At 63.6% G+C, this 23,135-nt stretch overlaps 1 protein-coding gene across 2 annotated transcripts in view; it reads left to right on the top strand.

Moving 5' to 3' along the window:
- The window catches only part of CLASP2 (cytoplasmic linker associated protein 2), a 72,340-nt gene that overhangs the window by 24,331 nt on the left and 24,874 nt on the right, over window positions 1–23,135 (top strand). For both annotated transcript variants that reach the window (XM_044681165.1, XM_044656580.1), the window contains 17 exons: window positions 299–391; window positions 2,382–2,527; window positions 3,449–3,584; window positions 4,028–4,098; window positions 4,247–4,306; window positions 5,331–5,408; window positions 5,831–5,998; window positions 6,297–6,352; window positions 6,517–6,696; window positions 7,388–7,411; window positions 8,294–8,311; window positions 9,642–9,743; window positions 16,098–16,268; window positions 16,657–16,764; window positions 19,063–19,169; window positions 19,743–19,990; window positions 20,851–20,914. In XM_044681165.1, the coding sequence (XP_044537100.1) occupies window positions 299–391; window positions 2,382–2,527; window positions 3,449–3,584; window positions 4,028–4,098; window positions 4,247–4,306; window positions 5,331–5,408; window positions 5,831–5,998; window positions 6,297–6,352; window positions 6,517–6,696; window positions 7,388–7,411; window positions 8,294–8,311; window positions 9,642–9,743; window positions 16,098–16,268; window positions 16,657–16,764; window positions 19,063–19,169; window positions 19,743–19,990; window positions 20,851–20,914 (1,830 nt within the window). The remainder of the gene's footprint in view (window positions 1–298; window positions 392–2,381; window positions 2,528–3,448; window positions 3,585–4,027; window positions 4,099–4,246; window positions 4,307–5,330; window positions 5,409–5,830; window positions 5,999–6,296; window positions 6,353–6,516; window positions 6,697–7,387; window positions 7,412–8,293; window positions 8,312–9,641; window positions 9,744–16,097; window positions 16,269–16,656; window positions 16,765–19,062; window positions 19,170–19,742; window positions 19,991–20,850; window positions 20,915–23,135) is intronic.

Here is a 23,135-nt window from a genome sequence, read left to right as displayed (position 1 = left end):
GGCCAGTGGAAGTGCTTCCTAGATAGAAGTCACGCGCACACCGCCTGGACCATTCTGGTCCGGCTCGATCCTTCCCCTTGAGCTCTCTGTGCCGGGCCCCCCAGGAGCACCCGAGAAGTGGCCCAGGGGTGGAGAGAGGAAGAGGTGGGCCCCATCTGCCCTCCGTGGGCCTAGCGAGGAAGGCCAGCCTGAGGCCTTCCAAGCAGCCCCTTCTCTCTCTCTCTCTCTCTCTCTCTCTCTCTGAATACCCCACGTGTAGTGGCAGACTGACTTTTCTCCGTCTTGTGACTCTTTTTAGATCTATTCCAGTCGGGAGCTGGAAGAAACATTGAATAAAATCAGGGAAATCCTGTCCGATGACAAGCACGATTGGGACCAGCGGGCCAATGCGGTAAGTCTCAGCCACCAGCCGGCGGGTCCCGTTCTTCGCGTGGGAACGGAAGAAGCCGGTGTCGGCTCGTTTCTCAGGTCTGCGCGAATAGGCCCCAAGTGTTCGGGCTCAGCCTTTTAGTTCTGCCCTTCTTCGAATCGGTCCTGTGGCTGGTTCCAGGGCAGAAGAGCGGTGGGCTCACACCGCGAGGAAGTGTCCGGGGCCCTCCCGGCTCCACGCCTGGCCCCCTTTCCACTGAGCCACCTCTCTGCCCCTTTGGCTTGTTTTTGAGTCGTTTTGCTAGAGACGGGACGGTGGTCCTTCGGAGCCATCTTATTTGGCGTCGTCCCTGTCACGAGAGGCCTGAGGCTTCCCACCTTCTGCATGCGTCGGGCAGGCCCCAGACCGAGCCCAGCAGCTCAACGCGTCTGGCCAATGGTCCAGCCATCGGGGACCTCCAGGGACCCCAGGGCCAGGCCAGTTGTAGGACTCGCTCCCTCTGGCCCATGGGAGGGGCTTCTCCGTGCTGCCGCCACCTTCCCACTGACCGGCCCAGAGCAGCAATTCCAGCAGGGGCCCAGGGGTGCCCTCAGGAGAGCCTTGGAGTCAGAGGAGCTCGGGCCCTCCCTGCAGCCCGACCTCCTCATCTGGAATGGGAGGGCCCTTGGGGCTCTGGGGAAAGAGACAGGAAGGAGTCTGTGATGAACAGGCAGAGCCCTCACGGATGGTGTAGGAAGAGTCGACACCCCACCCAGGACAGGCCAAGGGAGAACGGGCTGACGGGAAAGAGGAGCCGGCGTGCCCGCCAGAATGGACCCCAAGCTGGGGCTAGAGAAGGCCTGGAAGAAGGGCCACACTGCCTTCGGGAAACACTGGGCAGGGGAGGGAGGAGCCATCCAAGAAGTTCTTGCTGGGGACAAAGGCCTGGGCTCAGGAGCAGCAGCCCGGCCCTCTAGTGGGAGAGATGACCCCAGTGGGAAAGGCCCCGGGGCCCCGAGTGGGCAGCAGCAACACGGCGACGGAAACCCTCGCAGCCTCTCGAGTGGAGTCACGGGCTGGGGCCTGGGCCTCTGGCGACCGGGACCTCCTTGCTGTGGCCTGTCCCTGAGGGGCCTTCCCAGGGTGCTGGTAGAGGGCACCGGCCGGAAGGCTCACTGTTCCCCAGGCTCTTGGCCCGGGGTCTGAGGGGCGCTCGCACTCTCTCCCTCCCTCACTGCCGTGGCGCAGGGAAACCTTCGCAGGGCGTCAGCGAGTGGGGGAGAACCCCAGCAGCAAGTCCTCCAGATAGAGAATGACAAAATGCAGGCCCCCGAGGCCCCAGGAGGCGTCTCCCGTGGGCCGAGCGCCTCCAGAGGCAGCGACGTGCAGGCCCCGCTGGCCACAGACAGCCCAGAGAAGCCCCGATTGGCTTTGGGGCTTTCTGCTCGGCGTTTCCCGGCCCCGTCCGACGGGCGCCCCAGCTAGAAGGCCCAGATGCCACGTCCCAGCACAGGCCCAGTGAGCCCCCAGACAGGAGGGCGTGGCCCCAGCATGCCACCATTACAGGCGACCTCGGAGAATGGGCAGACCCCGCAGGCGGAGGGGTGCCTGCCAGCCGGTCCTCCGCTGTAGAAGGCACCAGTGTAGGGTCACTGCCGCGTGGCCACATCCCCTCTGCCCTTCACTACCGGCTGCCCTGGCTGTGCCTTGGGCAGACTCTGCCAACGCACAGTGGCCGGTGGGGGTGCCTTCTCCGATGAGACGGAGCCTGGTCCCTGCCTGGTGGTCCCCTTCCTCCTCCTCCTCCAGGCTGGCATCTGCGCCAACCCTGGACGAGTCACCCCCCTCTCCGCGCCCCGGGCGCCGTCTAAGACGGGCACACCGCCCAGGGTTGTTGGGAGGCTCCATGAGAAGAGCCTTTCCCAGGGCTTTGGCTGTCTTCGTGGCCCTGAACTCGGGGTCGTCCCCCTGAAGGCGAGGCTGGGGTCAGGGCCTCCTGGGACTCTTCCTGACCGTTCTCCTTCCCCTCCAGCTCAAGAAGATCCGGTCCCTGCTGTTGGCCGGAGCCGCCCAGTACGATTGCTTCTTCCAGCACCTGCGCTTGCTGGACGGCGCCCTGAAACTCTCCGCCAAGGACCTGCGGTCCCAGGTGGTGCGAGAGGCCTGCATCACTGTGGCGTGAGTGCCCGTCCCGAGCGCGCCCGTCCCCCGCTGTTGTGCTCGGCCTTCTGCCTCCCCTTTGCCTAGCGGCAGTCTTCCGGAAGAAGGCGATGGCTGCTGGTGCCCAGCGGCCATCCATCTCGGCGGGGTTCCCCTCACTGCATCCCCATAACCACCCTGTGAGCTTGAGGTTCTCCCTCCTAGACAGTTTGTGGAAACTGAGGCAGGCACTTGCTCAGGCTCACATGATAAAGGGATGGCTGAGGTGGCCAGGTTTGAACTCAGCGCCCCATGACCCCATGTTCTGAGGCCCGGGCTGGAGCCAAGCTCCAGCTACCCCATTGTGGGGTCCCAGGGCATGACAGGGCAGAGCTCATGAGGATCCCCCAGCCTTGACCCGTATTGCTGCGGATGACAGGGGCACCCTGCCGCCCGAGGCCTCAGGACCATGGCCTGGACCACGGTGGGCACAGAAAGAGCCTTTGGGGCGTCTGAGAAGGGCGGGGGGCTTCCACCACTCACCCCCGTTGGCCCCAGGCTCAGTTTTCATTGTCTTACCACTTCCCAGCTGGCCGTAGGTCAGAGGTCATGAAATGAGCTCTCTGGTCCCCAGGGACGGAAGGAGGGCTGGATGAGGAGGCCCACGAGCTAGCTTGGGGTGACAGACAGGAGGGGCCTCTGCAGTGAGGGACCCAAGGCGGGGGTGACCGAGGAGAAGCTCGGGGCCCCTCACTAGAGCAATTTCCTTTTGGTCAGTACGGGGTGGAGCCTACGGACACCCTCCAAGCTCGGCCCCGAAGGAGAGGGAGAGGGAGAGGGAGGTGGAATCTGCTGGCAGCGGGTGCCAAGGTTGTCTTCTCTTTCCTCACGTACATGTGTGTGCACGCGTGTGGGAGCATGATCCTTACCACTCCATGTGTGGGGCTGCCTCTCTTCTAGGCACCTCTCCACAGTGCTGGGCAACAAGTTTGACCATGGGGCCGAGGCCATCGTGCCCACCCTCTTCAACCTGGTCCCCAACAGTGCCAAGGTCATGGCCACGTCGGGCTGTGCAGCCATCCGCTTCATCATCCGGGTAGGTGCACCCCCAGGGCCAGCTCACATCTGCCCTCGGGATACCGTGGGTGCCTCCTGGTGCCGGGAGGCCCGAGCGTCCGAGTTCAAATCCAGCCTCAGACACTTCCTAGCTGGGTAACTCTAGACCAGTCCCTTCACCCCGTGTGCCTCACTTTCCTCATCTGCCACATGAACTGGAGATGGAAATGACAAAACATTCCAGGGTCTTGGCCAAGAGAACCCCAAATGGGGTCACTGAAAGTCGGGCACACCTGAAGCAATTCGTCTGCCACAGTGTGCCACTATGGAGGGCCGGGGCTCCAGCACCCCTGGCCCTGCCCCCTGAGTTCTCCACTCCCCGTGGGCAGAGCTGGGGGCAAACCGTCAGCAGCGGGCACTGCCCTGCTGCCCAGCCCTGGGCCCAGGCACGCGGGGCCGATAAGCCATTTCCGTGTGTTTCAGCACACCCATGTGCCCCGGCTCATCCCCCTGATCACCAGCAACTGTTCTTCCAAGTCGGTGGCGGTGAGGAGGTGAGTGTGAGGGGAGAAGGGATGTGCTCGGGGGCCCGGCCGGGGCTCTCTCTGTGCACAGCGATGCACCCCGGCTGGGGTGCTCCAACCTTGGTTGCTCACGCTCTGGCCTCCCTGTACTCATCTCTCCCGGTCGGCTCCTTTGCAGGCGGTCCTTCGAGTTTCTGGACCTTCTCTTACAAGAGTGGCAGACCCATTCCCTGGAGAGGTATGTGGAGACCCCTTTGTCAGAAGCATTCATGTCTGTCCCCAAAGCAGACAAAGCCCAGGCTGCTGGTGGCAGCCCCCTTCCTCCTCCACAAGGGCTCTCCTTGGTCCAGGTGGGTTCCGGGCCCGTCCTCAGGCTCGGCGTCCCCTCTCCAAACGCCATCCTTTCAAATGAATGAGAACCGAGAGGAAGGCACGAGGAAGCCCGTGAACCAATGGACACTGCCCTGGTGACCGGCTCTTCTTCCCTGGGCCTCCCTCCTCATTCTCAGTTGCCTCCGCCATCTTGCTTGGTCTCACCTGTCTTGTTGGCACCATTCCCAACATTCAGGTCTTTGGGAGCCCTCCTTTGGTGGCACCTCCTCCCGGTGTCCCTGCCCAGCAAGGGCATCTCTGGCGAGCAGGACAGCCCCTCACTTTGCTCCCCAGGCCAAGGGGAACTCTTTGGCCATTGGACTCGCCCATCTTGCCCACTTCCTTGGGCCGTGGAGCCTCAGGACTCTTTCTTGGAGCCGCAGAGGGCCCGAGGCCCGAGATCCTAGACATCCCAGAGGGGCTGGCATGAGGGCTGGATTCTGGCCAGAGCAGGGGTCTTGGGGCTTCCAGACTCGGGGTGGCAGTCAAGGGTCCAAGGAAGGGAGCAGACCTCACAGCCAGAATGCTTTGTTAAGAGCGTCTCTCTTGTCCTAGTCGTGCCGACTCGAGGGGCTGAAGGGGCCTCTGGGTGGTGGGCAAATGGGGAACTTCTTGGACCTTGGCATCCCTCAGGGGAACCCATCCATCCTCTTCCCATCGAACTACCCTGCCTAGGGCACCCCCGGGAGCTCACTCACTGCCCATGGCTCCCCATTCAGCTTCTCTCCTGGCGCTCAGGGAGGGCCTTCCCATCTTCGGAGCTCGGGGCTGTGGACGTTGTCCCCGTTTTACAGTTGAGGAAGTTGAGGCAGGCAGCAGGGAAGTGAGTGGACAGGGGCCTCGCACCTAGCCGCTGCCCCCATTGAGCCTGAGCGTCGCTTGTCTTGTAGACACGCGGCCGTGCTGGTGGAGACCATTAAGAAGGGGATCCATGATGCCGACGCCGAGGCCCGAGTGGAAGCCAGAAAGTAGGTTTTCTCATGCCCTCCGTGTCGCAGTCTGACCCTTGACCTTTCTGCCCTGGGCGCTCCCTGCTCGTTGGCCGGCTGTCACTCAGTGCCTCATTTAGGGAGGGGGCAGCCTGGTGGGGCCCCCAAGGAGCCACTCTTTGCCTAGATCAGTGATTCCCAAAGTGGGTGCCACCTCCCCCTGGTGGGTGCTGCAGGGATCCGGGGAGCGGTGATGGCCGCAGGGGCATTGATCTTTCCTATGAATTGCTATTAAAATTTAAAAACAATTCATTTCCAGGAGGCTGAGGAATATTTTTTTTGGAAAGGAAGCAGGAGGCCAAAAGAGTTTGGGAACCGCTGGGCTAGATCCTTGACCCTGAATGTTTTTGGGGTGATGGGCACCCCAGTGCAGCTGGGTCATGCTGCTCTCTGTCCTCCAGGACGTACATGGGCCTCCGAAACCACTTTCCCGGCGAGGCGGAGACCTTGTACAACTCCCTGGAGCCATCCTATCAGCGCAGCCTCCAGACGTACCTCAAGACCTCGGGGAGCACCGCGTCCCTGCCCCCCTCAGACCGATCCTCCTCCAGCTCCCAGGAGAGTCTCAAGTGAGTGGAGGACCCTGCGGGTGTGCTTGCTTGCCTTCCTTTCCGGGCCGGTTAGAGGGGAGCGATTGTGAGGTCGTCAGCATGCGCGAAGGCCAGGTGGCCCCCCAGGCTGGGTCCCCCCCCCGAATGGGGCTCACTCTGGGTCTGTACGCGGGGTGGGGAGGGCCCTGGCCCTTCTCGGCACGTGTGTCCTGGAGGCGAGGCTCGCGGCCTTCCTGCCCGTCCTCGTCCTCGTCCTCGTGAACGCAGCCGGGGGGACCGGCCTGACTGGCTGACAGACCTGCTTTGTGTTTTCCAGCCGCCCGTTCTCCTCCAAATGGTCTGCGGGGAGCTCCTCGGCCGGCCCCGGGAGAGGTGAGGGACCGCCATCGGCCGGGGGGTGGGCCGCCGCTGCCGGGGAGCCCTCAGAGAGCTCATCTCGGCCATTTTGGTCACGGACGGCAGGGGGGCTTCGGGCAGGTGGACTTGCCTCCGGCCCCCGCTTCCGCCGTCGTCATGTTCCTTTGTCGTCCCCCCAGTGTCTTCCGGTAGCGGCAAAACGACGGGGACTCCCGGAAGTCTTCAGCGGTCCCACAGCGACATCGATGTGAATACCGCCGCAGGAGCCAAGGCCCGCCATGTCGCTGGGCAGGCGGCTGGCGGCAGCAGCGGGCGCCTGGGCCCCGGGGGCCTCACCCCTGGATCTTACGCTTCTCTAGGTGAGGGAGGGGGTGCCCTGGGACGCTGTGGTCCTCGTTTCCTGTGTCAGTTCCTCCTCCCCGCAGCGCCAAGATGGCGTCCCCCTCATCTCCCCCAATGCCGCCGCCGCCGCCGCCATGGGGAAGCCCCAGCACCTCTGTTTTCTGGGCTCTCCTGTCTCTCGGGCTCCAGGGCACAGGAGGGCGTGTGGCCTGGGGGCCCCCTTCTGCCTCCCCCGTGTGAGCGTAGAGCCTTTGGGCCCTGTCACTCCAAGGCCCCCCACGCGCGTCAGAGGCCGCCGTCCCCTCGTCCGGAGCACGTGCCGAGGAATGTGGGGAGTCGGGCCGGCTAGAGATGGGAACTTCCGTCCTGTCTGTTCCTTTGGAGCCCTCCTCCGAGTTAGGCACGGGGGGGTGGAGGGTCCCCAATAGCAGCAGAAAACGCGCCGTTGGGAAAAGAAATGCGTGTCCAGAGGGGCGCCCGTGTGGCCGGCCCTGAGACAGGAGGAGACGGGAGGGGGAGACCAAGACAGGGAGCAGCACGCGCCTGGCTCCGAGGGGCTCCGCTTCTGCCTCCGTTTCCCTTCCGTGGCGGCCCGGTGCCAACAAGAGGGAGGGAGGAGGAGGAGGGAAGGGTCTGAGGTGCGCCTGAGTGAACCTTGGTCCTAACCCGCTGAGTTTTCTTTGTTCCTCGCTTACTTGTTTGCCAAAGAGGACGCATCGGACAAGACAGACGGTAAGAGCTTCCTTCTGTTCGATCCTCTAACCCGCCGGCCGCCATCTTGGTGGCCTTGCCTCGAAAGTCTGGAGTGTTCTAAGCCCTAGTGGGAGCCGCTTCTTGGGGTCAGGATCCGGAAGCGAGATCCCTGGGCACTCAGGCCTGGCTTTGCCGGGCCCACACCCACTCCCGCTACAGCCACGGGGGGGCCCCCAGGCTTTGTGGGCCGTCCTCGACTTGAGGAGGCCGCCGGCTCGCTCGAGGCCCTCTGAGGCCAGTCACAGATGGCCAGGCCTCCTCGGCCCTTGGCCTGCTAAGAGTTACCAAAGTAGAAGTGACTCCCCGTGGCCGGAGCGCCTTGCTGCTTTTTTGGATTTGGGGAGTCAGACTTATTTCTCTAATGTGAATGAAACTAATGGCAGAACCCTCCAGAGAGACTCCTTCCTGGTTGTGGCCCGGTTTGGTTCTTACAGGGTAGGCCTGTGGGCTCGGGGCGCCCAGCGCTGGTGCGGGATCCTGGTAGGGTTGTGCTTTGGGAAGTTGGGTTCAGTCATCCAGGCCGGATGGGTTTGAGCCTCGGGCTCTCAGGCCAGGCCTCCCCCACGTCTCGTGGTCCGTGCTCCGGCCAGCTGCGCTGGGAGGGCCCTTCGTCCCTCCTCCCCCTGCCCTCGCCTGCTGGCCAGGAAGGCCAGGTCGCCCTTGGGTCCCAGAGCCTCTTGGGCCTGCATTGCCGTCCAAAATGCTGGGAGCCCAGGCTCACTGTGGCGCCAAAAGGGTGGCTCCTTTTGCCCTCAAGACTTGCACGGTGCAGGAAGACCGTCGTCCCCGAAGTCTCCCCTCTCTTAGACGGGCATTGCAGAATTGGCTGAAATGTCTTATTGTTTTGTTTTTCCTGTTTAGGGACAGCTTCCGAAGATGGTAAGAATGCCGCCCCCCCCCGGCCCCCCGTATCTGATAGCCTAGAGATCTCCCCACCGTAACATCGCTATTCGTACCCCAGACAAACTAAGACCATCTCTCCAAGGCTTCCTACTAATTCGTCCCTGGCACCGGCCTCTCCCCGCGTGCGTGGCGGGGGCAGGGGCCATCCCTTTCCCTGCGATTTTCATTTGAGTCCGTGTTTAACCAGCCATCCAGTAGAGAGTAGGCGACGGCACCCTAACCTCGCCCAGGCACACGCTCCCTGCTTTCCTTTGATTTTTGACCCAAGCGTGCCTTTGCTTGGGGGTTTGGCGGGGGTCTTCGTGCTCGTGGCCTAGTTGGGGCTTAGAAGCTTCTTTAGTTGCCGCATCTGCCCGGGTGCCTGGATATCGAGGGGCCCGCCATGCCCATTGAACAGTCACCCAGTAAGTGCACCACTCGAGGCCCTCTGGTCTCGGTCTGGCTGCCCTCGTCCCATGTCTCCCTGGTCTGGCCCAGGAAGGAGGCGCTTCAGGGGCTCCTCGAGTCCGTGCTGATGGTTTCACGACTGTCTGCGGGCAAATCTCTATCCCGAGAGTCCCGTATCCTTTGCTCTCTTTTCCTTGGCCTGCTCTTTGGAGCCCGTCGGCGTGGGATCGCAGGCCATTTCCTGTGAGGCTGCCCTTCCCTTCGGCCCCCTTCTTGGCCCCGCCCCCTCTTATTTCCACGCTTCTTCCTTTTCTATTGCCCCCCAATTTCCCCAAGGCCTGCCCCAGCTAGGCAGATGTCAGCCTGTCATCTTTGAAGTCTACCTGCAGGCCACAGGGGCAGTTTAGAGGCCCCCTTTGTGCTTCCCGTCTCTACCCTGGTGCAGAGGATGCCAGGGTAGCCCATCAGGGCTTCAGGGTCAGTGATGCCAGGAAGCTTGAGTCCTGCTGCCAAGGACAGCCAGGAGAAGGGGCTCCAGGGCCCGGGGCCCCCACCCTTCAGGGGAGCTCAAGGAGGAGCCCAGCCCTTCCCGCTTCTCTCGGCTCCCTCCCACCAGGAAGAAAGAGATGGGCAGACCTCGGCACCGTAACCGACTAGGGCCGGTGATGGCCGGCCTCCAGGCCCCTCTGGCGAGATCCATTTGGGGTCCTTTTCTGTCACTCTGGGGGCCTCCGTGTTGGGGCTCGTCTTCACTTTGCCATTTCCAAGCTCGGGTCAGCATGCAGCCCTCGTTCTCCGGCATCACGGGAAGCCTTTCCCTCGGCCCCTCCGAGAGCTCGGGGCGCTGGCCGGGCACCCGTAGAAGTGGGGAGCTTTTCCTTTTTCGCGGCCCACTCACGCTTCCTTCTTCCTTTCCCAGGTCGCGTGCGGTCCAAGCTCTCCACCGTGGCCATGGGCACGGCCAACTCGAAGGCGGACTCCAGGGGGCGCAGCCGGACGAAGATGGTGTCGCAGTCCCAGCGTACGTATCGCTCCTGCGTCGGGGCTGCGCGGCGGGCAGCTGCCAGGCAGTGGCGGTGCCACGGGCAGCAGGACGGGGGCGGGGGCACCGGTGGATCTCCTTTCCCAGAGAAAGGCCGCCTGCTGAGTTGTCATTCTGTGTCTTAGGTTCCTCGTCGCCCGACAGAAACGAAGGTACCCTCCCGTGTGGCTTGGGGCGGTGCAGTGCATGCGTCCAGCCCTTGCGTGGCTGCCGTGTGGCGTGGCGTGGCGTTAGGGCCCCCGGTTACAGGCAGGACCCCTCCCCCGCTCCTCGCGGCCCCCTCCCCTTAGCTGAGGGACCAGCCTCTGACCCAGGCAGAAGGTGATTCCTCCTTGTCCTCCCTCAGAGCCCGCTGCCGCAGTACCTTGTTTCTGGTTCGAAGTGCAGGCAGGTACGTGCTGCCTCCCAGGGGCTGGGAGGGGGCCCACTGGAGAAGAGGCCACGGGCGCCATCGCCATGACTTGGCTCATTTCACAAAAGCATTGCCGCCTTCATTCATCCCTCGGGGTCCGCCTGGCCGTGGGGCTCCCTTCCCTCTCGGGCCTTTCCCCTGGCTCTTCCCATCTCTGACACCCAGGGAGGCGACTCTTGAGGTGGAGGCAGCGCCCTTCGGAGGGCCGCTCGCCTCCTGCCGGGGCTGTTGCAGCCCTCTGTGCCCCGGACCTCGTGGGCCCTGCCGACGTGGCGTGGCGACAGGGTCACAGAGAGAGCCTCGGAGCGTGAGGCGTGTTGAGCATGAAGCTCACTGAGTGACCCTCTGGGCCTGGGATCGTCCCCTTACGTAGCCCCCTTTTTAGCAGTCAGGAGGGTCAAATAGTGGGCGCTGAGAGCTCCGATTCCGGTAGCCAACCAGGACCGGCCACCTCATTTCGTAGCTGACGAAGCTGAGGCCCCGTTGCCTCCCCACCCAAAATTTGTCCTCAGGGCAAGCCCGAGGGAGCCCCCGCGATCCCGGGGTGCAGAGCGCATGGAGAATAGATCCCTGTGGAGGAGCCCTTTTCAGATGGCCCCTTGCTAGGCCCCGGGGGGAGCCAGGGAAGGAGACGATGAGCCCCTCTCGGCGGCGGCTGCCCTCCCCCGGGCGAGGAGCCACCTCTCCTGCCTCCTGTCTTACAGCTAGCCTCGAGTTCTCATTGAAAAGCCCCCTCTCAGGAGCGAGTTCTGCCCCGGCCGTGGGAGGTGGGGCCTCAAGGGGTCCCTCGTTTGTCATGGGCCCGAACCCCCCCGCGGCACTAAAACTGCTCCTGCTAAAGCCCCGCAGCGTGGCGCTCGTTGGCTTTTTAACCTCGCCCGTCCAGGCTAGGCAGGTTTTCGGGTTCCCCTCGCCATGACCCACGGCCATTGCTCCGTGAGTTTCTGGTCCTCTTTTTCTGCATTGCCCGGTTCTTCTCCATGTTGTAGCAGAGCAGGCGTGTGTGTGAATGCCAGCCCCTTAGAGCAAGGGGTCTTCCTGGGGGTGGATCCCTGGGGTCGGTCTGCCTGGATGGGTTCAGGCTCTCCTCGATGGGGCTCGTTAAGTCGTGGATTTGGGGAGCTTTATTTGCCCAGAAGGAGTCCATCCAGTGCCTGTTGGCTGCCTTCATCCTTTCGAGGCCGTGCCGGTTGGCCGTTGAAAAGATGAAGCGAGGAGGCTGGCTTTTGTGGCTCGGCTCCCGCTGCCTCGTCCCCGAGCGTCTCCTCAGGCCGGCCCTGAGAGCCCGGGACACGCCACGGGGCTGTGGGCGATGGTTGGTGGTTTGGCTGTCTCGGTTCTGTGACTTGATTGAAGCCTTCCTGTTCCTGTTTGCTGTTCTGTTGAATCTGTCTGCTCTGCTCTGCTCCTTCCCTCCTGGACCGTCCACCCCTGCCCCATCTTGCCTTTACGCTCGCTAAGGATCCCAGCCGGCTAACCCCATGGGCGGTAAGAACCCACAGCCTGGACGTGCGCATGCGTTTCTCCATCACCCAGTCACGTGCCCCAGAGAGCGCTCTATTCAGCAGAAAACCCGGCCCTCTTTGTGACCATCACCGAGCCTCGGGCGCGGAGCACCCCCCGAGACAAGCCGATGCCCCTTTCTGGCTCCCTCCTTCACGGGATGGCAGGGATGGTTGGCCCAAGGCCCGCCCTGCTCCTCCCTCGTGGCTCTCCCTAGCCCGGAACCATCGGCCTTCCTTTTTTGAAAGATGCTCCCCAAAATGATTAGTCAGAAAGTTCAGTTAATGAGCACGACCCCTCGGCGAGCCTCTGGCCCTGGACAGAAGCCCCTGCTCCCAGGCAGCTCTGGGACGAGTCGAGAAGGACCTGCAGAGGCTCCTCCTCCTCCTGGTGGCTCCGTTTCCGCCTTTCACAGGTACACTTCCTGGAAAGTCAGGAGGAGAGAAGCGGGGCGGGGCGGGGCGGGGGGCTCACCGAGGTGGCCTTTGGGGCATCTTCACCCCAGCTCTCAGAAAAGCCACCAAACTGGTCTGTAGAGGCTGGGGAAAACACCCCACCAGGCTGACTAGTCCTGGGGTGGAGCCCGAGAAAGAGAGGCTCCCCTCTTTCTCCAGAGCGAGGCTGCTCCTTTTTTCGCTTGTCTCGCCTTCTCCGTAGGGTCTTGGCTCCAGAAGCTTCTGCCTAGTGTTCTCTCTGCTGAATAGAACCATGATGTCCAAAAACATTTCTTCCATCAGCCTCGACGTCCCCCTGTGCCATCCATCCGTTCGCTGTGTGCCTTGTCCCCACGTGTTCAGTTTGCACATGATCGGGTTCTTCCCATAAACCTCTCTGTGACACTTGCACCGTGTGCCTGCGGCAGTGGGGGCGAGGGAGGGAAGGGTCCGCGGGCATGTGCGGGAGCTTTGACGTTGCATGGAAAGGGCTGTGCTTAGGGCCGACGGCACCGAAAAAGCCATAGCTGAGAGGAGCCAACGCGGGCCCCGAGTGCCCACTCCGAATGCCTGAGGGCCAGTGAGGGTTGGCATCAGCTCCACCCAAGGGGACTCTTCTCTCCCTGGGAGGGTGACGCGGCTTCACCCTTCAACAAGTGTAAAATCTGGGAAAAGAAACCTTGATGATGTCTGTCCTGGGCCTGTGGGCGCCCCTGGCGCTACCCCACAAAGTGCCAGGGACTCGTGCGTAGAGGGGAAGAGAGGCTCGGGCCGGCCCCCGAAGTGCCGCCTGGGACCCGTCTCCTTCTCGGGTGCAGTCTGTGTCTTCACGTGCTCTCGGTCAGCAGTTTAAAATCTCTGAGTGAGAAGACGCAAGCTCTTCCTGCTTCCAGGAGGGAGTTTGGGGGAAAGGAGGAAAAGCGCCAGAAAGAGCTGACACAGGAGACAGGCGGGCCTCGGAGAGGAGAAATGGAGGAAAATGCGAAGCGCCGTCTACAACCACCAAAGAGCGTGTTGTTCAAAGGGTGACCGCCGATCGGGAGGGAGAAGCCAGAGCAGATAAAGAGGACGAGCTCAGGGAAGTCCCGAGCGTCTGGCCCTTTGCGACTCCGGGGACCCTGCAGTCACCGTGTCGACTTGTCGTTGTCTCTTCCGGTGGATTAAGGCAAATGGAAGTGCAGTGACTTGCCCAGGGTCACACACCCAACACGTGTCTGAGGCTGGAATTGAGTGCGGTGCCTCCTGAGCCCAGGCCCAGACCTCTGCCCACTGAGCCAGCCGGCTGCCTCCTCGGGAAACCATGAGAAGACTAAGCGCGCTGAGAACATGGGTTGAGGCCTGGGCCAGACTGAGAGAGACGGGGAGGGGGCGACCCTGCGGAAGAGAACTTGTGTGGAATTGTTAGCACCGAGGCTGCCCATGCGAGGACTCGCATCCAGTGTGCTTGTTATTTTTCAGCCTCTGCCCGATTCTTGGGAGAGAATACACGAAGGGGCCCAGAGGAGCCTCGGCAGATATCCGGGAAGGAAGCAGAAGGGCCTGCGCTGCCCGGAGAAGGCTCCGAAGAGGAAGGAATGAAGACGGGAGCCTTGCCGGCGTGCTGGAGGGTGGGAGGAGGGAGCCCAGGATGTTGGGGTTCAGCCCCTGGTGCACTCGTGGGTGGGCAGGGATGGAGGACAAATCCCTGCTGGGCTGGCCGTCTCTTAAGGGCTATTGGCGCCCCCTGCTCAGAGGCACGAATTTGGGGTTCGTCCTTCCTTTTTGAAGAGAGCCAATGACTCGCATTCAACGGCATCTTCCCCTGGACCCGAATCAGCAGAGGCACAGAAGTCAGGGCAGCCGGCGATGGCCCAGAGTGCTGTGGGGGACCTTGGTGTCTCTGTGCTCTCCACGGTGCCCGCGTCAGCACCTTCGTGGCCCTCGGACAGATCGTCCTCATCTGCCCATCCTGCCAGGGGAAGGCTTGGCCTGAGGCTCATCAGTTACCCTGAGTTTCCTGGGTTTCCGGGGGGCCACTGCTGGGCTACAGCTCCTGGGAGCCCCAGGCGATAGCGAGGCGTCACCCCTGAGGTGGATTATGGGTAGAGAGGCTGCTCGGGGATCTCCAAGGCAGAAAACTTCCCAAGACTTACCCAAAAAGGACCTCCCCATGGGCGGAGGCGGCCCAAGCAGCAGGAACTTGAAAAAGGGGCTCGATGAAGGCAAAGAAAGAGAAAAATGAATCGGGTGGAAATGGGAAACGCCTGGTAAAGGGTGGTGGTGATCGATTTGCCAGTGAAAGAGGAAGACGCTCGCCTCAAGCGTGCCTATTCCTCCTTCCGAGGAAGGCAAAATGCCCAGAAATTCGTGGAAAGCCACTTGGCCAGAGTGCCCAGACTCCATTCCACAGACTCAAGGCCATGGACTCTACTGAAAAGAGAAACGAGAGGCCCTGCCACGAGGGGGGCCACTGGAACTCCTAGGGAGCTCTGGATGGGCACAGCTCATCTGAGGGGGAGGCAGAAGTGATTGGCAGCGGCATGTGCCGCAGAAAGCAAAGAGAGAAGTTTGGGAGCCAAGTGAGGGGCAGCAGATGGGCCTTTGAAGCTCCGAGCCTCCGGGGATGTGGGCGGGGGGAGGCCAGGATGAGAGAGAGCAGAAATGACCAGCAGGAAATTGCTGCTGGAGATCAGGAAGGAGATGCCTGGCTGCGAGGGGGAGCCCCGTGCCGGGTGCAGAGCCTGGACTCGGGAGTCAAGCTGTTTCACCCTGGCACCCTGCATGCCTCCGTTTCCTCGCTACCAAGTGGGGATCAGAGTAGCTCCTCCTTCCCAGAGCTGATGGAAGGTTCCAATGAGATCCTGTGTGCGAAGGGCTTAGGCCAGGGCCGTGCACATGCTAGCTCTCATCCTCTTCATCTGCCCTCGAAGAATCCGCATCCCCAGCCCAATTACTCCCTGAAAGATCACGAAAGAGCGGAACGGCCCGAGTTCCCGGGAGGCAGGAAGAGAGTCTAGCGTCCGGGGAGAATTTTAGAATGGGTCATCAGGGGCAGAAGGGAGGGGGCAGCCAGGGAGTCCAGTGGCTGGGCCGCCAATCATTGTCAGGAAGACCAAGGTTCGAGTCTGGCCTCAGACCCTTCCCAGCTGTGTGACCCTGGGCAAGTCACTGAACCCTCATTGCCTAGCCCTTACTGCTCTTCTGTCCAAGAATGGCTGCTAAGACAGGTGGCAAGGGCTCGAGAGAGAGCGCGTGCAGAAAGGCAAGAGGCCCCCCAAGAGGAGTGCAGGACAAACGCCTCCGTTCTTGGGTGAATTCTAGAGTGGGTCGTTAAGGAGGCGCTCGGGCACACACACTCTGGACTCGTGTCGGGGTGGCAGCCCAGTGAGTGACCCGGGGTCTCCGCCGCTCAGCCCGCGCTCAGAGGGCCTTCGCCCCCGTCACACCTCACCTGGAGCTGTGCGCCCTGTCCCGGGCACCGGAGTGGGAGACGGGCAGAAACTTCAGAGTCCGGAGGAGAGAACTTGGCCGGCAAAGGGCCGGGAGCCGAACTGGGAAACGTCTGAAGAGGGGCCCAGAGGGCAGGCCTGGGGAAGAGGAGGGAGCCAAGGTTAGGCCCCAGAGGGCAGTGGGCTGCCTGCGGAGCTCTGAGCAGAGACCGGATGACCCAGCGAGAATTCGTTTTGTGTCCGAGTCTCCGGCCGACCTTTGGGGTCCCTCCTCCAACATCGTGACCAGCTGAACTCCCAGCCATGGAAGCTCCCACCAACCCTCCGCAGTCTCCCTTTTCTCTGCACGCCCCCTGCTGCCCTGTGACCCCTCCCGAACCTGCATCTAAGGCGGCTTAGGCGTGCCGAATGTGTGCGGTGGCCAGAGAGAGCCCTGGGCTTCCTGGGCCCGACAGTCGGCTCCTCATGTCGGTCCCCTTCCTGCCGTTCCCTGCCCCGGCGCTGCCCGCGAGCTCCCTGGCGGGGCTGCCTCTGATTTGTTGTTTTTGCTCCTCAGCTGGCAGCCGCTCTGGGTCTCCAGGAAGAGTTTTAACCACCACCGCCCTCTCCACCGTGAGCTCAGGAGTTCAGAGGATGCTGGTCAGTCCCGCGTCGGCCCAGAAACGAAGCAAGATCCCGCGGAGTCAGGGCTGTAGCCGGGAGGCCAGCCCGTCGCGCCTCTCTGTAGGTAAGGCTCACCCTCCCCAGGCGCGGGCGGCCGCCCCCGAGGGCCCCTTTGCATTGCCCGATCGTGTCTCTTGGCCTCTCGCCTCTCTCTGGACTTGGAGGGCTTTCTTGGGAAGCTGCTTTCCAGCGAAACGACCTCCGCTGTCCGACCCGGCCTCGTTCTCCCAAACGTTTGTCCGGTGACGTTTGCTGTGGCCCCGTCAGGCAGTCGGGGTCACCCCTTGGGCTCAGAGTCCGCACCCAGATTTTGGACAGGTTTTCCCGGCGCCCCGTTGACCGCTCTCCTGGGTGCTGCTCAGACGCCCCCACGGGATGGGGAGCCCGACAGAGGGCCGGGCCGAGCACTGAAGTGTCTTTTCTTGTGTTCCCCTCGTCCCCCGTGGGTGCAGCGCGAGGCAGCCGCATCCCTCGCCCCAGTGTGAGCCAGGGCTGCAGCCGGGAGGCCAGTCGGGAGAGCAGCCGGGACACGAGTCCAGTCCGCTCTTTCCAGCCCCTGGGTGAGTACTTGGAGCCCCTCAGGGGCCGGTTTGTCCTTCCCATCCTCGCCTCGTTTCATCCGTCGCCCATCACCTCGTCGGGGCATGGCCCAGAGCAGGCGTTCCTCGTTCCCTCTCGTCTGTTAGCCCTCGTTTCCTCGTGGGGGGCCATCTGTGCCCACCTCTGGGCTGGGGAGGGAGGCCGGAGGGAGCGTGGGCTGCTCCTCGGCCCAGGCTCCGGCAGAGCCACAGATGTCGGGTATTGTCCGGTGAGCCGAGCCTCCCTGGGAGCCAGCCTGCCCAGACTGGACAGGAAGCACCACACGCTCTGTCGGCTCCTGGCCGTCGTCCAAGGCGTCACCAAAGGGGCACCGAATGCCATCCTGCTCTTGGCTCCCCTCTCCCTGCCCCGTAGTAAGTCGGGACATCGGTCAGCCCCGAGAACATGGCTCCGTCTGGTGTCTCTGCTCGCACAGAAAGTGCTGCCCCTGGCAGCCGTGCAGGGCCCCAGGCACCAAACCCCAGCATCCTCTGCGCGCAGACGCCCCCTGAGCTCGTGCCCGTTTTCTCCTTCAGACCCCTGGGTGGCGAGGGAAGAGCAGGAAGGCCCGATGCTAATGTGCAGGCCGGCTCTGCCCCTCACAGGCAGAGGAGAGGAGCGAGTGCTCGGGGTGTGCCATGAGTCTGGGGGATCGCAGTGTCCAGAGGGTGCCCCCCAGGAGCTGCCCTTCTCCCTAATGCTACGTGCCTGTGGCGGGGGCGGGGGGCTCTCTCCCTAGACGGCCCCCAGTTGTTCCTGGAGACCCCGGCAGAGTGCTCCGGATCCCCAGGGGCTGCCCCTTCTTTGGATGGCTCCGGCTCAGCTTAGCGTGTGTCTGTGGCTCTGGGGGTGACGGAAAGCCTCGGCCCCCCTCCCCGTGTTTTCTCTCGCTCCACAAATGACCTCTGCAGGGTCTCGGGGCCATTAAAAAGTGCTCTCACCGGCTCAGTCATCATCCTTTGGAGCCTTTGCGTGCTTTTGGTCTCGGGGGCCAGATCGCCCAGTCCTGGCCCAGGGGAGCTGCTGCCTCTGGGCAGCAGGGGTGGCCGGAGTGAGGCAGGGTCAGTCCCTGCACTCTCTGGTGCTGGCCAGCGGGGTCTCTGGAGCCCCCCAGAGCTTTCTCCCTCCTCAGTGAGATGACCAGGTCCACAAACCCACTCAGGAGATATGGGGGGGGGGGTCGTCCCTCTTCCTCCTGCCGCCCCTTTGCTATCCTCATTCACTGGCAAGGCCTGGGCCGGGAGCCCACCCACACAGAGATGGGGTCATTTGAATGGTTCTGGGGTGCCCAGGCAGGAGGGTGGGAAGGGTGCCCCCTGTGGGTGCCCATTTGGGGCACGGAGTTCTAGAATCCCTGAAAGCCTGGGAATGAGGGGGCTGCCCCCCCCCAAAAGGCTGCTGTGTCAGCTACCCAAAATGCCCTCCGGGCCCAGCGGCTCTGGCTGCATACTCCGGCCCACGCTCGCGTGGCACCCGCGTGGGCAAGCCAAGGACGCCCGAGGCCACAGGGAGGGAACGCGGACTTCTGCCGTCTTCCCAATGGGAGCCGCCCCGTGCCAGCGCCTGCTCGGGTGCAAGCGTCCCCGGGCATCTCCCGGGCAAAGAGGAAAAGCGCCCCGATTGCTGGGCGAGGGTGCCGCTCCCCTGCCGTGCGAGGAGGGGGGCCGGGCATCGGCTCTCTGCGCGGCAGGCGGGGGGGGTCTCCCGCTGTCCCGCGCAGCCCCCGCTCTCGCCCCCGCGGTAACAGGCAGCCTTTGTGTGGTCCTGTTATTGCAGCTTCCAGGCATCACTCGAGATCGACGGGGGCCCTCTACACCCCCGAGGTTTACGGGGCGGCAGGTGAAGGATGAGTACCCGGGCCAGCCGGGCGTCATCGCGCTTTGTCCTAACCGCTCTCCCGGCCCCTCCTCGTCCGCTTTGTGTCCTCCCCGCATGCCTCTTCTCACATCGACACGCATCTGTGCTCCCCGTCTGTGCTTGCTCCGAACACGCGCGCACACGCACACGCACACACACACACGCGGCCTCTCTGCCGGCGACAGCACTTCAAATGAGCCGGGCCAGGCGGGACGCTGGGAAGGACCCCCTCCTCCTCCCGGTCCGCCTCCCCCAGGCAGCCCTCCTCGCCCACACGCCTTCCTTCCTCCCTTTGAATTGCTGTCGTGGCTCCTTCCACCTTTACTTTGCTGCTGGCCGCCCCAAAGCCGCCTCCCACACATCCCATTTTTTCGAACCCGGCTCCCGTGCAGCCCTGACCCCGGGCTTCCTCTGTCCGGCAGGCGCGGGCTACGGCATCGGTCAGTCCAGCCGCCTGTCCTCCTCGGTCAGCGCCATGCGCGTCCTCAACACGGGCTCCGACGTGGAAGAAGCCGTCGCGGACGCCCTGGTAAGCGCAGCCCGGCCACTCTGGGGTTCGAGGGGGAAAAGCCGTGCCGGGGGGCCGGGCGGGGGGGCCCCTCCCCCAAGCAGCCCCTGTTGCCTGGCCGGCGCGCCTTGTGCTCGGAGACCCTCCGTCCTCCTGGAAGCCGCTCTGGGCCCCAGGAGGGCGGCGGGGGGCTGCCAGGGCACCCCGTCCCTCGTCCCGCCCTCACTCACGCTGCTTCTCCCTTTCTCTCTAATTCGCTGCTCTCAGCTCTTAGGAGACATGCGGACAAAGGTAGATGGATCGCGCTCTCCTCTCCTGTCCTCCCGTCTGTCCCGCTTGCCCCCCCTCCCTGCCCTGTGAGCCCCCGCTGTCTGTTGGGGAGCACGCCCTTAAAGGGGGGGCTCGCCCCTTCCCTCTGGGCTCAGGAGCCCCGAGAGGGTCTTGGGGGGCTTGTCTCGCCCGGCCGCCTCTCGGGCTCCGCGGGGGTTCGATCTGAGCCCGCTCTGCGAGGGGCCTGGGGGGAGGGCCGGGGGAGGGGTGCAGCCAGGCACCCCCCTCGTGCACGCCGCTCACGCTAAGCCCCGCCGTGCCCAGAAAAAGCCGGCGCGCAGGCGGTACGAGCTCTACGGCGGCATGTACTCCGACGACGACGCCAACAGCGACGCCTCCAGCGCGTGCTCCGAGCGCTCCTACAGCTCCCGCAACGGCAGCATCCCCACCTACATGCGGCAGACCGAGGACGTGGCCGAGGTGCTCAACCGCTGCGCCAGCTCCAACTGGTCCGAGAGGAAGGAGGGCCTGCTGGGCCTGCAGAGCCTGCTCAAGAGCCAGCGCACGCTGAGGTAGGCCCAGGCGCAGGCCGGCCCCCTGCCCGCCCGTCTGTCTGTCTCCCGACGCCCCCGCGTGCCTCGTCTTTTCCCAGAAGCCTTCGGGAGAGCGGCCCCTCGGCGTCTCTCGGCACGGGGAGTTCTCCCTGGAGGCAGAGGCTTCTTTTTGGCCTCCGTATCTCCAGCCACCCCGTGCACTTCCTTGAGAACATCCCCCTGGGGCTGCCAGGCATGAAGCTGTCCGCGGGGCGGGCACTCAGCGGAAGGAGGTTTGCCATGGCGGGGATGGCCACGCCGGGCACCCCAGGGCTGCCATGTTGGAAGGGGCGTGCCGCACCGAAAGAAGGGCTCTCGGGGAGGCCAGGGAGAGGCCCCCGATGCACCCCGGCAGATGCAGGGCCGGTAGAAAGGCTCCTGTGGTGCCGCCACCCCGGGGAGCGTGGCTTGGGCGGCTTTTCCTCTCTCTCCCGCCTTCGTCCCAACATCCCCAAGACCCTGCGCGAGCTCACAAAAGGCTCGTTGGGAAGCGCCGGGCCCTTTAGGCCCATCACTGTGCCAGCATCAGGGAGCTCCGAGAATTGGGGCCTGGTGAAGCAGGAACGGGCTGGGGTGGGCAGGGCCCGAGCTTGGCCCCAGAGGCCGCTTTGCAGGGCAGCACCGCACAGACAGATGGGCATCGGGGTGGGAGCTGCCCCCATAAGCAGGCGGGGCTGGCGGGGGCTCCTCGGGGAGGGACCTGCCCCAGGCTGTGCCCACGTGCCCTGCGCCGCTCGCTGGCTGCTCTAGCTGCGGGCAGCCCTATGCCGTGGGAGGGGTCAAAGGTGTCCTCGAGATTCTCACCGGCCGTTCATTACCTGCTCTGTCGTTTTTGCCAGCCGCGTCGAGCTGAAAAGATTGTGTGAGATTTTCACCAGGATGTTCGCTGACCCTCACAGCAAGGTAAGTGCCACGCCGCGGCCCCCCACCTCCCTCGACTCTCCGTGTGAGTGTCCGCTGCCAGCGTGCTGCTGCCCGGCCGGGCCTTCCTGGGGAGCCAGGAGGCCGGTCCGTCTGGCTGTCCGGCTGCCTCCTGGTGCAAAGCCCGCTCGGGAGGAAAAGCATCCCTCAGATTTCTAGCAGCGTCTGCCCGGAGCGGAGCTGGGTGTCCCCTTGACCCGTCTCTGGCATTCGTAGCCACTCATTTTACCCCGTGGGTCACGTCTCCTCCGTTACTCCTACTAGAGGAGGGTGAGGACCTCCGGGACGGGCAGGGCCACCAGCGGCACCCGACAGCCTCCTGTCCAGAATGCTGCCTCCCGGGGAGCCCCATCCAGCAGGGGCACAGGACCAAAGCGGGTTTTCTGGGGGAGGTTCACGATCGCCCCCCAAACAGGGACGGGAGTCAGGAGAAGAGGAAGGGGCCTCGTTGACCCAAGACCTTTCTCGGAGCGCTCTGGCCGGCTCCTCCCTGGCTTCTCCCAGCCCTGCTGGGGGGGGGGGGGGATTCAAGCCCAGGACAGAAACAGACCTTGGGCCTTGCCACGGACACTTGGGCCGCACGCACACCCCGGGGCCCTCCCCAGCCAGGGGCTGCTTATTTGGTGTGCTTTTTCCCCGCCTTTTTCAGTCAAGGGGTTCAGGAAGATGGAGGCGTGTGGCCACCCCCCCCCCCCATCCTGTCTACTCTGGTAGCTGTTGCTCTTGTGGCGGGGGGGGGGGGTGACCCTCCTCTGCTCCTCTCTCCCCCTCCCCTCCCCTCGTTTGGTTCCACACAGTCATCTAGAGTCATGGTGACGCTCCCAGCCATGTAGAGAGCACCTTAGCCCCTGGCCATGCTCCTGGTGTAGACGATGCCGTCTAAGCCCCGCAACTGCCCTGGCATGCAGCCACCATTCTGATCCCCGTGTTTCAGATGAGGAAACTGAGGGCCGGCGGCAGCGGGGTTTCAGGGGACCTACCCAGGGTCCCACAGTTAGCTAAGTGTCTGGGGGGAATTGGAACTCGAAGCTCGGCAGTCTGTCCACAATCCCATATTTAAAGGCCCGAGAAGTCAGTCAGCCATGACCCTGGGACCAGAGGGAGGAGTGTTGCAAGATGGAGGTCTGTCTGTCTGTCTGTCCCACTCTCTCTGTGTCTTTCTGTTTCTCTGCTTCTCTCCTTCCCTCCCTCCATCTCTGTCTGTCCCCTTTCTCTCCTGCCTTCTCTCTCTTTTTCTGTCTGTCTCCCTCCCTCCCTCTGTCTCTCTGTCTGTCTCTTTCTGTCTGTCTCTCCCTCCCCCACCCCCCCCACCCCCATTCTGTCTTGGAACCCTCCCTGGGGCTTCCGTAGCTGCTCTGCATCCCCGCCGCCCTGAGCTCCTTTAAGCCAGGGCACTTGTCGAGGTGCTCCAGAAGCAGAGGCAGAGTCGGGGGGGGGGTGCTAGGGACTCGTTGGTGACCCTCCCTGCCTCGGGGCCCCTCATCCCCTCCTCACTGGGCAGGGGCTCTTCTTCCCCTTTCGGGCCCCTCTGGCAGCGAGTCGGGGGGGGACGGGGAGGGGGGGCGGTTTCTGGCTCCCGTCCAGCGGCCCAGCCAGAGCCAGCCGTGCTCCTGGAGGCAGGCGTCCCCCGAGAGTCGCCCTCGTCCCCTCTCACGTTTGTGCTCTCTTCCATACAGGCCCGTGGCACCGCCGGCGACTAATGTGTGTGTTTTTCTTTCCCCCCTTTCTTTTTGCATGCTGTCTCCCGTGTCGGGACTCTCTGTAGAGAGTAAGTTGGTTCAGTATTTGTGGGAACCCTAACTTGGCTTGCATGACTCACATTAACCCTCTTCTCTCCCAGAGTTGGTGCGGTGCAACGCTGTCTGTGTCCCCTGGGGCCAAGCCTGGGGGGGCTCTCTTTGGAGATGCGCTTCCTCATCTACTAATTACTCACGGAATTGCCTTGTGTTCTTCTGCTCTAAATGGGATGATGACTGGCACACCTAACGGCCCGTCCCGGGCAGGGGCCCCAAGGCCGGCCCCGCTTTGGCGCCTCCTCTGGCCTCGGTTTCCTCACCCGCCTGCCGAGCGAGCGGGCCGGACCGGCGGGCTCTCGGGCGCATCTTAAGATGCGATCGTGCCCCCTCGGGGTTCCTAAGGAGGTGCGGAGCCCAGGCCCCACGCCCGAGCAGGCGGGACGGCGTCCTCTCTAGACCAAGAACTC

This window comes from Gracilinanus agilis, chromosome 1, assembly GCF_016433145.1.
Source record: "Gracilinanus agilis isolate LMUSP501 chromosome 1, AgileGrace, whole genome shotgun sequence".
In the NCBI taxonomy this organism is placed as follows: Eukaryota; Metazoa; Chordata; class Mammalia; order Didelphimorphia; family Didelphidae; genus Gracilinanus; species Gracilinanus agilis.
This window is presented reverse-complemented; position numbering and strand designations above follow the sequence as displayed.